The sequence below is a fragment of the Homalodisca vitripennis genome, chromosome 4, assembly GCF_021130785.1.
Source record: "Homalodisca vitripennis isolate AUS2020 chromosome 4, UT_GWSS_2.1, whole genome shotgun sequence".
Taxonomy (NCBI): Eukaryota; Metazoa; Arthropoda; class Insecta; order Hemiptera; family Cicadellidae; genus Homalodisca; species Homalodisca vitripennis.
This window is the reverse complement of record NC_060210.1, coordinates 164939356-164955013: the sequence shown is the minus strand read 5'-3', so window position 1 is coordinate 164955013 and position 15658 is coordinate 164939356. Positions and strand designations below refer to the sequence as shown.

At 35.2% G+C, this 15658-nt stretch overlaps 1 protein-coding gene across 1 annotated transcript in view; it reads right to left on the bottom strand.

Annotated features, from left to right (window-relative positions):
* Positions 1–15658, bottom strand: part of LOC124360525 (RNA-binding protein 33-like) — a 53972-nt gene that overhangs the window by 12629 nt on the left and 25685 nt on the right. Inside the window, exons 10-12 of the mRNA XM_046814224.1 lie at positions 13864–14725; positions 8375–8772; positions 4317–4433 (exon numbers count right to left, since the gene is read on the bottom strand). Coding sequence (XP_046670180.1) covers positions 4317–4433; positions 8375–8772; positions 13864–14725 — 1377 coding nt within the window. The remainder of the gene's footprint in view (positions 1–4316; positions 4434–8374; positions 8773–13863; positions 14726–15658) is intronic.

Sequence of the window (15658 nt, the reverse complement as noted above, 5' to 3'; positions counted from 1 at the left end):
TGGTGTCGTCTGCGACTGGATCGAGAGAGTAGCGACTTTCACTTCTGTTCAGACCGTTACTAGTGAAGTTTATTTTGTTTTTACCCTTTTATTTAGTTTTGGGTTTTGTTTTGGGTTTTGTTCTGCCCCAAATGTCTGGCTAAACACGGCTGTGTCAACTGACGAAGTGAGTAACTGTTCTCTATTTATATTTTACTTATATTTGTTCGTTTAGCAGGTTAACCTCAATAAGCGTGTGGTTCTGAATTTAAGTTATTGGTTCTGGGGATTCTAGTTTTGTATTTATTAGTTATGTGTTATTTAGTAACTTGTCTCCCTTTCTCCCAGCCTTAGGAGGGCCGCTAAATGTTTTTTTTTACTCACCCTTGAAACTGGGCAACTTTAACTTTTCCCATTGTTTTTGTTTCTTAGGCTAACTGTTATTTGGGGGAATTTAAATTGGGATTTATGTTTTTCCGGATTTAACTTTTATTCTGTCAACTCTAGGCAAACTGTTTTCACCCTGTTTCTAAGTTTAAGTTTTTAGGCCTAGATAGGGCCTAGATCAAAGGGTTTCTTAGGCTATCTTTTGTTTCCCTAAATTTTCAGGGGGGATTTACCTTATTATAGCTGCAGGGAGCTTTTCCCCTGCTTTTCAGAAAGTTTTCAGCTAATTCGGTTCAGGAATTAACTCTACATAGTTGTATTTTATAAGTTTTTTCCATAATTTTAGTTTCCTTGGTAGTTGTCTTGTATTATGGTTATTATTTTTTTTATGTACCACCAAATGTTTATATTAAAGCTCTCTCTGCTTGACCCAGATGTCCCTGCTACTTTTACTAAAGGTTCCAACTCCTTTTGTGCTTGCTTTTACTTACTGTTAGTCTTTAAAGTTGAAATTCTGAACCTTATCTTAATTTTTTTGTACTTGGTTATATGAGTTTCTTTTGTTTTTTTAAACCAAAGGTTTTCTAGACTTACCTTTTGTTTTGTACTGTACTATTACTTATGTCACAGCAGTTAATTATAACTTTAACATGTAATTTCCTGTATATTTATTGATTATAATAGTTTTACCTTCTAAATTTTTTTTTACTATTTTCTTTTTTTTCACTCTTAATTCTTAACTTTTATTCTTTTGAATTGTTTTCATGTACCCAGGGCTTCTGAAACTTGTTTATACACTTTTACTTTGTTGAAATGTTTACCTAGCAAGACAGGCTATAGAAGCACTCTGTGCTTGCAGGGTTCACGAGCTCCAGCTCCCAATGTCCCGCCTCTCCCATGATTCTTGGGCCGGGTCCTTACACGGTGCCATGGCGGCGGGCTACTAAGGTTTTCCTACCTGAGGACATTATTTCTCTGTGATACCCTGCTGTGATATTGTCTCAGTGTGCCTGTTATTTAAGTATTGTTATCCAGTTTGTTATCTAGTTTTTAAGTAGTTAAGTTTAGGTTAATTCTATCCTTTCAGGAAACCCGCCCTGTGCCACAGGACTCCGGGTGATTTTGGCTTTTCCTGTTTGAAATTTGGCGCTCTAAATTCTATCTAACTTAAATTTATAAAGATTTTTAATTTTTATCCATAAGTCTGGGTTGACCACTTATAGTTTTGTTCTCCAGGTGCACCTGAGTAGGCAACCTTTCTGGGTAGTTTTGTCTGCGTTTGTCCCCTTGTTTTTTTTTTCTTCTCAAAAATATATATATATTTTCACTATGGCTGGCCATCCACGTTCTTTCTTTGCCTTTCCTTGCTCTCTCTCCGTGAGTCGGGCCCCGCTCCGCTCCAATGGGAGCACGTTCTTTGTTAAGCTTAGCTTAGTACGGGGCGAGCGGAAGCGGGGTGTGGCTCAGATGGTAGCAGAGCGTGGTTATGGCTTGCCAAGCGGTTTCCGGGCTGGGAGCATGTAATGTTGAGTTTTGTGTGTTAGTTTATTCCGTGTTTTATAGTATTGTATTTGTGCGGGGTTTTTTTTACTGGGTTTTTTTTTTCTCAGGGAAGTAGGAGCTGGGTACTCTTATTGAGCCTCGTCAGTTGGTTGCCTTTTGAGTTGAGACTACTTAAGTTTAGTAAGTTAGATTTTGTTTGTCTTGAAGTTGATATGGCCGTCTCTTTGGTGCCTGAGTATCTCCGGAAGCCGGAGCTGGTTTTTGAGGTCGTGTCTAGGGGGGCAGCAGGCTCGGGAGGACGTAAAGGGGTTGAGAGCTCAGCTCAGGGCTGTTTGAACTTAGAGAGGACATGGCAGGAATCATTTTGTTTGGAAGATGAATTAGCTAGCTGCAAGACTAGGATGGAAGAATTAGAGGATGACATTGATAGTGGGTCACTGCCTTTAACTGGGTCGGCCAAGGCTTGTTTGGGCTCCCAGATTATTCACTGGTGCGCCAGGGTGCAACTGCTTAATAAGGCTCCTGGACTCACCGCTGATATTGGTGCATGGGCCATTACTACTTCTGAAAAACTACAGTCAGCCCTGGAGAGGTTCTAGGTGAGGTTAGGTCCGTCAGAGAGAGAGGGGCCTCCTTTCAGGAGCCTCCTACTCTGTCAATTTCGGATTCTCGTATTGCTGAGCTTGGAGGAGCTGCAGGTCTCAGGGTGTTGCTCCAGGGTGCCGAGATTCGGAATTGGTATCCTCTGCCATTTCTGCTGCAATTGGAGGTTCAAAGTCTTCGGTACATCCTGTGTTCATGGATCATGTAGGTTGTGGGACGGTTGCTGATGGCCATGATGTCTCAGGTCTATTTAGTTCAGCCTTTGCCAAGTTGTCCCACTCACTCTCACCTATACTTCAGAGCATGCCCAAGGCCGATGGATTGGAGTTAAATCACCTCCTTGCTTTTCTTCAGGGAAGCTTTCAAAATTCAGGAGTTTCCTGGAATGACCGATTTGGGTACTTATGGAAATTTTAGCCCCCTTTTGCTTGAGACCACTAAGTGACCGCCTACTTGACTGTCTCAAGCGAAGAGCATCTTTTGATGAGTTTTTCATGCTCAAGTTATTGAAATATTTTATACCTGGTCGTGTCATGGAGCGTTTTGCGAGTTGAACGTATTTTATCGCCCACAGGCACCCGGAGAGACGCTTAGTCAATTTGTCGGCGAGATACGAGGGGTGGCCCAAATACTACGTCTTGACTTAAGCGAAAGGCAACTGGTGGACATTATTCTGGAGGGAATCAACCTGGAGGAATTGGTGTTTACTTGTAATACTTAATAATTTACATTGTTCAATTGTTTTAAGATTCAAATAATCTATAACTACTGAATGAATCCACCTTTTTTAAGTCCGGTTTGCGGCATTGTACTCTGCTAAGTAAGGACCTTTAATTTGATACCAAACTTGACCTATGCTGCCATTTAAGAATTTTGTCTGACTCCTTGTGGACCGTCCCCCAAAGGGATTATCAGGTCGGTAATTGGGCAGATGTGTGCGTTACTGATCACCAGTAAGCACGTGTGAACTTTGGTATTTCTTTCTATTAATGGTTCAAAAATTAAAAAAGAGGTTCCAGACTTAATTGACCACCCTGTATATATAAAGATTAAAAAATTATATGCTTTACAAGAAAAATTAACAAGCGTTTGGATGCATCTGAGCCGTATATTTAAAATGAGAAATTTGAAGTTTAACATTGTTCTTAGGGATAAAACTCATAGTCTAGGAGCTGGGAGCAAATTTACATTCTATAAACCACAACCTGGTTTTTCTTATAATTGATAGAAGAATTTTTCCCCTGTGATAATCAAAAATATATTTATAAATCTAGTTATGTTATCATCAGACAATTAGATGCAGAGAATAAAATCCATCACTTTAGGGGTCTGTTAAATCATACATCATACATGGTCTGTTAAAACAGCATGCTGGACGCCTGAGTACATCAAGAACAGGTGAAAACTATATATCTATATATGTGTATAAATGTAACAAATCTATATATATATATATATATATATATATATATATTTGTTTTCTGTTATTTATTTTGGGATTGAATCTATATATATATATATATATATATATAGATTGTTACATTTAAATCTTTATTGCATATTTGGACAAAAGAAACTTAAATTATGGTATAATTTCATTTTCTTCAATCCCAAAATAAATAACAGAAAACAAAAATCTTGTAAAAATTATAAACAACCAAAGTGTAAAATGTAATATATATATACCTACAATCACTAAAGGAGAAGACCTGCTGACTGAATGATTCTCAATGTGATATTGAACATGCCTTGATGAAATTAAAGTTAATGCTAGTGCACTGTGTTTGTGTTGCATCAGTTTCACACTGTTGCCATGTTGATGGTAAGATAAGAGTAACACTTACATTCTTAGTGGAAGCTTGAGGGAGCACCACACGTCTCTGGGTAGGGGCTGGAGCAGTCGAGCTCACTGTCTTCATGGGTGCGGCCACTGTTCCCGTAGAGTTCATAACCAGTGGTGTCTAGAACATGCCACATTAATTTAACAAGATACCTATTAATACTCCAATTATAGAATTTTTAAAGTTTCTACAACTTTGCCAGCCATATAAAACTCTTTACTTAAACCACTTGAAAGAACAGACAAATTTTCTTTGTAATTTATACCTTTTTAATAATTTGCCTTTAACCTTTGAAATGTCAATTAAAATATTGAAATGCACAGTGTTTTTTTTTTAATTTTGCACACTTCTTCTGTAAAAGTCTTAAAAATCTTGTTCATCTCTATATACAAAAGGCAAAGCTCTCACTCTTCACTAATTCTCCGTCTCGATATCCTAGCAAGTTGGAAATTGGTACACATATGCCTCACGACACAAATAGATAAACTTAAGAATTTTCATTAATATCACACATCCATAGGGGTTAAAATGATGTTGCAGTCCCTTATAAAAACTATTCTTTGTTTTTATACTTCTAGATGTCCTAGAAGATGAAATTTGGCACACACACATCTTAAGTTCTCAACAGACAAATAATAGATTTGTTATGAAAATAAACCACCCAAAGGGATTTAAAATAGGTTTGCAACCCCTCTAGAAGAACTATCATTTTGCTTTTACAACTTCCCAATGTCCTAGGATATGAAATTTGACACGACTTAAATTAAAAAACAAGCGTGTTTTTATGCATGTTTGTAGAATATTGAATTAGTTATTTACTATCAACATCTTATTATTTATATACATATATGTTATCCATCAAATGTCACTGCTCATGCATTACATTATGTTAAGTTGGTAATAACTACTGTATGAGTGAAATATAGTAATGCTATGGGAGGAATATCTCCTGATCCTTTTCGACCAGGCTTGTCCAATCCAGCTGATATTCCTTGCTAACGTAACTGTTCCACACTGATCCTTGAGGTATAAGCATCACTACATATTATAACCTAACCATGCTAGTTTTATTTGAATTCCAATGTTTCCACAGTATGAAAATTACCATTTGGCGATGAGGTACAGAAACGAAATAGTTAAATACGGAACTGTGATTGTAATAGTTACTGCAGTGAAGTAAATCAGCCACATGTTTGAAAAGTACCATACTACAGGAAGGTGTATTACTAACTTATTGTGAATGTGAAGAAGAATATAGTGGAACTGAAGAAGAACTGTGAAATTGAAGAGTAACTGTATACGTGAAACCACATGAAAAAATCTGAATTTCGTATCTATAGTAAGGTGTATGATACATATCTGAATTTGAGCAATTGATCTTAAATATGCTGTACAACGATAACAAGAAGTATGAGTTAATTGGCAGTATGGATCCTTTTGAATCTACGAAACATGGAAATTATATATTGAAAGGTTAGAAATATTTACTGATGCTAATGATATCATCGCTGAAAAGGTATTATATTACTAACAGTAATAAGACGTAAAATATGTAACCTGTTAAAAATTCTGTGTGAACCGAGCAAGCCTACTAGTAAAGCATTTGAAGATATTGTAAAGTTAATACAACTGCATTTGAGCCCCAAACCAGTTAGTTTTAACGGAATGCTATAAATTTAATTTACAAAGTCAATGAGAACATACATCGGTTGGAGAATATATTGTGCAATTAAAAGATCTTTCCATGAACTGGAAATTTGGTGACAAGTTGTCAGACTGTTTGTGAGATAAGTCAGTTAGCGGACTTCATGATGACTATTATGAAGAAATGTCTGCTGAGAGAAACTGATTAGACATATGAATCAGCAGTGAAAATAGGAACCCATACAGACATGACAGACAGAGAGGGACAGAATGTCAGCAGGAACAACAGCGGGGGGAAATATGGGAAAAGCCAAGCTGGGTATCAACTAAAGGAGGTCTACAAAATACCAGGTGTAGACTGGCAACCAACACCAGAGGTTGTTCAATCTAAGGAGAGAGGACAAGATGTGTTAAGTGTTAAGTGGCTAAGAAGGTCACAAATCAAATCAGTGTAAGTTTAAAGGTTTAAAGGTTATAAGCGTAACAGGTGTCACAAGAGCCGGGGTAAGTCAAACAACATTGTTTCTTACAAAAATAAATATTTTAAATATATTATAAGCCCAAGCAAAATTAAGCAGAAGTGTCAGGGGATAGAGCTACTAATGAATTTGAGTCAAGATATAGTTCTAATGAGTTACCTGACGAAGTGTATGATTTAACAAATATTTTTAAACTAAATAAAATTGACAAACCTAACAGTGTTGTAACTAAAACAATAAACAAATAACAGTAGATCAGGAAATTGAATCAACTACATTGTTAACTGTTGAAGTAGATAGGGGAGCCGTTATGTCTGTAGTTAATGATCAATGTTACAAAGATAATTGTAGTCGAATTCAATTACAGCATACTAATCTGGTTCTAAGTTTTTATATTAATTGGTCCAATAAGCCTATTGTAAAACTGTCAGATCATGTAAAATATGAATCAAAAGTAAAGCAGTTAACCTTATATGTCATATCTAAGGGCGCCAACCAATTAATGGGTACTAGACAAAAGAGCTACAAGGTTGTGATTAAGACTGCAGCCAGTAGAAATACTAGTTACAATAATAACAATTCACCATCTTTTTCTACCATAATAGGTCATAAACCAAAATTAATGAATTAAATGTATCTTAATGTATTTAATGACATACTTGGTTGCTATACAGAGCAACCAGTTAGGCTAGAATTAAAGGAAAATATTGTTCAAAAATTTTGCAAGCCTAGAAATGTCCCTTTTGCCTTAATAGATAAGATAGAGGCAGAGATAATTGACTAGTACAAAAAAGAATTTTAACTTTTGTTTGTAGCAGTGAATGGGTGTTCCCTATCGTTCCCATAATAAAAAAATCGGGTGATTTGAGAATTTAGGCAGATTTTAGGGCGTATCCATTAAATGATTCCTAGTAAACAGACATCCAATTCCTAGAATCAAAATCTATCCAATACCTTGCAAAAGAGAGATAACAATCTTCAATATCGACCCTTCCAGACTTATCAAACAATTTTTATAATCAAGCACCCTAAAAATATGATATACCATAATTACAACTAAAGCACCATTAATGTACACAAGAGTTGCATATGGAGTAAGCTCATGAACAGGTATTTCTCAACAAATCATGGAATCTATTGAGCATGGAACTAACTTCAGCAAGAGGGGCTTTGGTCAGCCTCGGGCATTGCAAAATTAGTATCCTGATTCAGGACACTTTGCACATAATCTCTGTCTCAAAACTTTCTTACAACAAACCCTTCAGGGTTGTGATACCTTCTAGGGAGGCTTGGTCGGAGGGAAAGAAACATCTTCCATCAGCGGTGCTTGCTCTAAAAGAAAAAATGGCACAACTGCTGGGATTGTGGGAGTGAGGCCATGCAGAGAGCTGGTGAACTATACGGGTCCTTATCCCACAGTTGTTCAGACAGAAGTCAGAACCATTATAGGATGTTCCAGTGAGAATCATGTGCGGTATAAGATCAAGACGGATAGCATTTTCACAGATAGCCAGGTAGCACTGAAGGCACTAGACTCTTGTGTGTTCAACTCCAAACTTGTTTTAGATTGTTATTAAGTCGTTTGTTTATTTGGAACAATCAGCATGTGACTGTTTTTTGGGTCCCTGGTCATGAAGGGGTCTCTGGGAGCGAAAGAGCTAATGCCCTGACCAAATTGGACCCAGCGTCCAACATAACAGGACCTCAACCATCTGTGGTATTTCCAAATGTGCATCCCTTAGGGGTGTCTCAAAGTGGGTTTACACTGAATATGAGAGAAGGTGGAGGCTGCATCTGGGCCTGAGGGTGAGTACATTAGTCCTATAGTCACCTTCCTCCAAGACGGCATCAATCTCTTCTCTTTACTTTTAGTTACGCTCCTATAACAACAAGGCAAGGTTTAGTTATGTCCACTGAAATTGTGAAGTATGGGCCTACCTTTCTAGTAACTATAGCACCTTCCTTAGTCCTGACTTTGACAATCTTGTACATGGTGCCCAACATTTGTTGTATCTGCACGACTGGAGCTCCAGGGGCAAGAGGTTTCATAGGCTGCCGGTTTAGAGAGGATGAGTTGCGGCCACGACCTCGTCCCCTCCCTGGCCCTGGTTGTTGACGCTGAGGAGGTGGTTGTTGACGCTGATAAGGTGGTAGTTGACGCTGGGGAAGTGGTTGTTGACGCTGGAGAGTGGGTTGTTGACGTTGGGGAGTTGGTTGTTGACGTTGGGGAGTTGGTTGTTGACGTTGGGGAGTTGGTTGTTGACGCTGAGGGGGTTGATGCTGTAGCTGAGTCTTCTGCACACATACTGGTTTTATGCCACTGGTTGAAGTATTATCTGTGCAATCACCAAAAGTTCTATATGTTTTTTATAAGAAAATGTCTAATTACAACTATAAAAACTAAAATTGTACTGTATAAAAATAACAAAATAATTAAAGACTTTTTTATTATTTCATATGATACCACTGAAGTATGATAGTGAAGATTCTAAAACATCAATTTTGACTTACAGTACATATTTATTTTATCTCTTTAACTCATTCACCCACTATCCTCTGGTTGGCCCAAAGAAATTATATTATTTTAAATATAATTGAAGTGTATAGATATTCAGTTTACCACTAACTTTGAAGACCATAGTCAAAACATTTATATGTGTGAAAACAGCATCAAGTTTTTCAAGTACTTTGTACCAAAACTGCACAGTACTCAATGAGGGACATTTAGATGTATTTGAGGAAAATATATCTTGACCTGAATTTGTATGTTTGGTACTGTTGTGTTCAGAATTAAATCCTTCTTTTAAAACTATAAGTATTGTACCAAAATAACAATATTTTACTTTATTCAGTTAACTTTTTGTCCGGTTTTAATTGAGATTTTGTTTCCTTTGGCAAACCATTCCTGTTCTTACTGTGTCCTTCCATGAAGTTCTTTTTGCATAAAGCATTTGAGCAAAGGAATACTGATAAATAATAGTCTTAAAATTGTTGTAGCATATACTAAAGTAATAACAAAATGAAGCTTAGGCTCAACTGTATATGCAAGGCCTTTGTTTTTAATTTCATGTTTATCTTCTTGTGACCTGGCTCCTTTTTAAAATAAGAACCTTAAGCTGTACCTACAGCTTCACATCAAACTTAAAAGTTGTGAGCTCCGGTGATGGTGGTGTTTATTAAGCACATACTGCATAAAAATGATCTGATTCTTTGTTCCAATGAGACAGTCTATCGACAGTTGCTGATGTCCTGTATAGAAATACTAAAACATGTGTTTACAGTGATCTTGGAGAGGTTAACATTTTTGAGTAGCATCATATCCAAGTTCATTGCTTTTTTGATATTTAGTATTGTCAATCACATGAAAAATTAAGAGTGTATACTGAAATCTTGATCACTAAAACATTTTACAGAACCAAAACGTTGACAGAGCTAGTTTGAGATCAGTAAGATTTTATTGTTATTTTCCTTACTAATCCCATATTCAATAAAACCGCAACGAGTGCTTTTATCTCCATCAATGAAATAGGAACCTAAGACCTAAACATACTGTGAGGGAAGATTGCCTCTTGAGTTAAGGGTTTGAGTAGTATACTTATTAGTTTAAGTTTCAAATAGTTGTAACAGAGTGTTAGTAAACAGTAAATTAAAATAATTTATAAGTTTGGAACTAGGTTGCAGTATCTTGCACCAGGAGTTTCTAATAAAGAAAAACTATGTACAAACTCCAAGTTTTTATAGTTTGATTAAGCCTGTCATTATTTTCACTGTCAGAACTATAAACAAGATCCTCATCAAAGGAATCACTGAGTATTGCCCTGTTTATAGGCCTACACATAGTCGAGGAGATAGGCTGCCTTTTACATTTCTTATTCCGTTGAAATCTAGGCCTGTCTTGTAAAGTGTCACTCACTGTCTGACTGAATCAAACATAGGCCTACTTGGCATAAAAAGCATATTTAAAGTTGATAGATCACCATTAGGATTTTATGTTGGATCGTTGTTCGAGTCGTCACCAAATATGCAGCAGAATCTTCTGAATCAAGTTTATCCAACTATCTGTCTGTCCACTTCATTTGTTCTAAAATTTCTCCCATTATTTGTATAAATGCATTTAACTTACTTGCGTAAGGGCTTACTACAAATAAAAACAAACAAAACACAAGTTTAACCATATAGCCAAACAATAACAACAGAGCACACCAATACGACAACAAAATAAACCGAATATATCAGTACTGAGACAGACGACAGCTGACTGCTGCCACTGGATTGTTATAATTTTGTTACAAAAGTTATATTATGTTATTAAAGGCTATTTTGGCTGGAAACATTTTAACTAAAATGTTATTAGTAATAATTTGGAAAGCGATAACATTTAATATAACTGAACACGAACCATTCAAAATGCTGTGTGATTTTAGGACGGCCAGTCTTCATTCACATAAATAACGGCCATTCACAAATCGACCGCCTGGTATTTTTATCAATAATTTAGATCGAATTATTATTTAAATCGAGCGCGGAGTTCCTCAAGGATCAGTCATTTCTGCATCCCTTTTTCTTGTATTTATAAACAACATGCTTAAATTAAATTTCTTTGGAAAACCTAGAGCGTTTCTGGGTGATGTGGCACTATTTTACACAAACAAAAGTATTAACACTTTGACAAACCACGTATCAGATACTGAGAAATTGGTGTTCCAAATATAAAAAGTACAAAAAGGTGGAAAAGACTAAGTATGTAAAATTTGATTTTAAGGACTTTGAGTTAAGTACAATTTTAAAGTATCATAATAAATTTATATTGCATGAAAGAAAAATGCAGTTGCGAATGCATTGTAAAGGAAACAAGTTGTAAATATTTAGGGGTGGTTCTTGATCAACATTTAAACTGAGAAGCACGTGTAAAATCAGTTAAAACAAAATTAAAATCATCAATTATAAAATTTTACTTTTAAAACATTTGTAGCACAGAACTCTCAAGGTGTATTTATTTTCCATTAATAGAATCGAGATTGCTATAAGGTGGTACAATATTTGTTGGGGGAGGACCGACAAGTACATATTGAAAGATTAAGAGTAATACAAAACCACTTTATAAGATTAATTCTAAACAAACAAAAATGGGAAAGCTCTTTTCCTCTATTTATTGATCTGAACGTTTCACCTATCCAGCATCTTTGTTTTTCAAGCTTTGAGACTATTTTATTTGCGTAGCAGAAACACTGAAACAACAGATCTTTTATACTTGACCAGAAGCATTAAACATAGGATGTTCAGAACTTTAAAAGTGTCCAAATTATTCAATATATTATCGGAGGAAATAAAGAAATAGCAAAACAAAAAGATTTTTTGCGTTCAAATAAAAACTGGTTGTTTTAGTTGTCAACTAGATATTTCTCATTTCAAATATTAATTGAATAAACTGAATAGCTGAAATTTTTATTTTTTGTTTATTACAACAGATTTTAGTTTTTTCTATGAGTATGCAGTGAGTTGTTTATTTTGTATTTAATTCTCATTTTTAATTTTTAAAATTGTCTCTTTCAAACATTGTAAGCATTACTTTTCTATTTTTTATAAGCATATAGAAAAATAGTTTTGGAAAATGTACTACAGTTTACAAGTAGTTTTTGTTTCTAGTCTCGTAAATATGTTTGTAGTTTAATAATTAGCATGATAAGTGTCGGCTGTGTCTGATAGACGCCACAAAGAGCGACTCAACTGGTAGCAACATGATCTTATGGACTCAAGAATTTAATTAGTTTTTATTTAATGCTATCACTGACCACAATACTTGAAAAAGTGGTCAGTGTATTCCAGAGAAGTTTTTATTTAATTTTTTTTGTGTATTTTAAATGCTGGAATAATCATTATTCTCATTTTTTAGCATATTATTCTGCCAACAAAATAACCACGGCTTGTCTTTAAAAATTAAATAAACCCTTTATCATTAAAACTGATCATGAAACGATCTATGTCACTGTCACGTAACCCATCACCAGCAATGTTTACTGACACTAACAACATGTATCATTGTATCAAATATCAAAAATATTTTTTTATATTTGCACCTAAAACTTTTCTATTATAGAGCCGTGTTAACATGCATTGGTTATTTGTTAGTTTTTATACATGCTTTACCTTGTTTCTTAGTTTTTGGCACCTGAAGATGAGTATGAAACACTGGGTGTTTCTAATCACTGTATTAAAATTTACTATAACCAATATGTTGAAACTTTCCGAGGCCTTCTTATCAAAAGGCCTCACAGAATAAAAATATTTTAATATATTGGTTGTTGTGAGTTTTAATACAGTGATTACAAAAGAAACCAATATGAGCGCCATCTTCAACATTACTGTTGTTTCTGTTTTTTTAATACAAAGGGTGATCCCCAAAAGGTTGGCACAGCACAAAACCAAGCAAAAAGGTTCACTTGAACGTATGTTCTGTCTCACTTTGTTCAAGTATTGTATGGCTTTGTCTTCGTTCAAATGACTTAGTAATTTTGAATCATTATAATTCAGCTTAAACACTAAACGATCTAGAGAAATCAGTCAGCTGGCTATCAGGTGTCAGTTGCAACAAACTATTATTGCTAACTGTACTGTAGACATTTAATTTCCAGGAGGACCTGATCGGTTGTTTTCGGTGGTTTCTAGAACTGACGAAATCGTAGACTGTTTGGCCTCATGGTGTGCTTCCGGGGTGCGCAAAAGGCCCTTGAGGCTTAAGTACATGGTAATAGGCTGCCCCATAGAAGAAAAAAAAAGGCGAGTCATGAAACATCCCCTAGTCTCTTTGTATACCGGCAATTCTAACTACTGTGTAATTGTGTTCACTAATGTTGCGGACGTAATTACTGACATAAATGCCTGTACAATAAGGCGATACCAACACAATAAACAGCTGCACTACGGGCCAGGATGACGGCCAGGAGCCGTCTCGTGACTCACTTACTGTACTTATTTAGAACATTATAATTGAATATATTTATACACACTAAAAAATTAATGTAAATAAGCTCAACATAAAGTCTGACAGCTGGCTATTTTATTTCAGTTTTGTTGCAACAGCAAGTGTTTCTGAACGTCAGCCATGAAACTAGGTTTTGCCAATGCATACATTTCTTCTTCATTACACCAATCCAGATGGAATCTACTCAATTCAAGAACATTTGGTAATGTAAAATTATCAGTAGTTTTGGGATGGCATTTATAGAAAATTATGCATTTATAATAAACAATACTTTAAAATTAATTATCTGATTGCATACTCATTATTTACATCTAATTTTAAATAATTTACGTGTTAGCATCTAACTATTAGTTAAGGTGAAATTCTGTCAAGATTATGTCAAAATCAAGCTATGTTACATATAATAAAATAAGAAATAGTTATGCAACACAAAATATTTACTTACTCAAGTTATTTTCTTGTTTATTTTGTTTTTCAATAATAGCAGCTAGTCTTCTTGCTTCTTTCTCTTTAAGTATTTTCTCTCTGAGAGCTTTCTGTTCCGCTATTTTTAATCTATATTGTTTGGTTTCTTCATCCTCCTCAATTTCTGGTTCAGGTTCTTGTGTAGTTGTCGTGTCTGGTAAATTATCAACAGTCTTTATTTCTTGTAAATTACTTCGTATATTTGATGGAGCCGTTCTCACCTTCGTATGTTCAAACCTCATCTGTTTTACTGGACTGACTGAATTGTTCAACGGCTGTCTGGGAACTAATCTTTTCATGCCCATGCCTCTCTTTATTTGGTTTTGTATCGGTGGTCTAAAGTTCTGCTGCTGGAAGGGTGGACGAGGTTGAAACTGAGGTTGAGAATCGGAGAACCACGGGGGCTGAGGTTGAGGGTGTGAGTGTGGTCCAGCCCATTGGTTCTGTTGATCATTCATTGTTTGAGGAGGTGAACTCAAATTATTTTCAAAATTTTGAAATTGTGGAGGATTTGAGTGGGGAGGATGATACTCTTGTGGTGGATAGCCATGATAGTTTTGAGGAGGGTTGGGCACAGGAAATGGCTGAGGAGGGAAGTTAGGTCTAGGTTGTGAGTGATTGAATTGGTTAGGAAACGTATTGTTATTATTATAATGTGGTGGCACATTTTGATGAGGTGGAAACTGACTATTTACTGGACCACAGTTCTGGTCATACGATGGTCTTTGAAAATGTTGGTTTTCAACAGTAATCAACTGTGAACTCTCTGAGAACTGCACTATCCTGTTCGGGTTGTTCGGATGAGGAGTATTCATTACAGGATTGTACTGATCTTCACAACCCTAGGCAGACAAAAACATAAAATTGATTAATAATCACAGTATCATAAGATAATTATATCGTAAGATAAACTGACTTCTTTCAGCGAACTGCGCTATCCTGTTGGGATTGTTCGGAAGAAAAGTGTTCATCATATGATTGTACTCATCTTCACAACCCTGAAATATACATGTAAAGTATTTAGTATTATAGTAGTATTTTCATATTTTTAATGTTCACAATATCCATGTCCAGTCCTATCAGAAAAGTATTAGAGCAAGCTACTACTGTCAGTATGACATTAAAATCTACATCAAATGTCTAGCTACTTTAAAAATCACATTAGCTATTTTATATAAAAAAAGAAAATTGTACTTAACTTTTTGTAAATAACTAGGTCACATAATATATTGGTTATAAGTTAATAGTGCAATGGAGAACTTATTTCTTCTCTTAAAATAACAATATTATTTTAACACAAAAAGACACACTTACTGTGTGTTAAAAGTTCCTCTTACTGTTGTGTTATTGACCCAATTTGATCACAATACTAAAACTTTCATTAAAAAGAATAACTTAATTTATTGTAATCAGACTGAGATTGTACTCTATAGCTGTCCCAAGTGAAAAATATTTAGATAAGCACAAGGTTTCAGACAAAAATAAAAATGAATGGAAAAACTTAACAAAAATATTATTATTGAATAGTAAAAAATAAAATCCATTTGAATAAATTGATAACTTTGAGAGAATAAATGCTGTTGAAGAATGGTTTAACTAAAAAGGTACACATTACTTTTGAGAAATAACTGTATGCACTTAACCCTGAGTCTGTCATACAACTAGTCACTTAAAAATGTTTCTCCAATGTCATCATGTACGTGTAACATGTGACAATACTAATCGTTTATGCAGTCTCATGTTTTAATCAAACTTTTGCTACTGAAAATCAGATT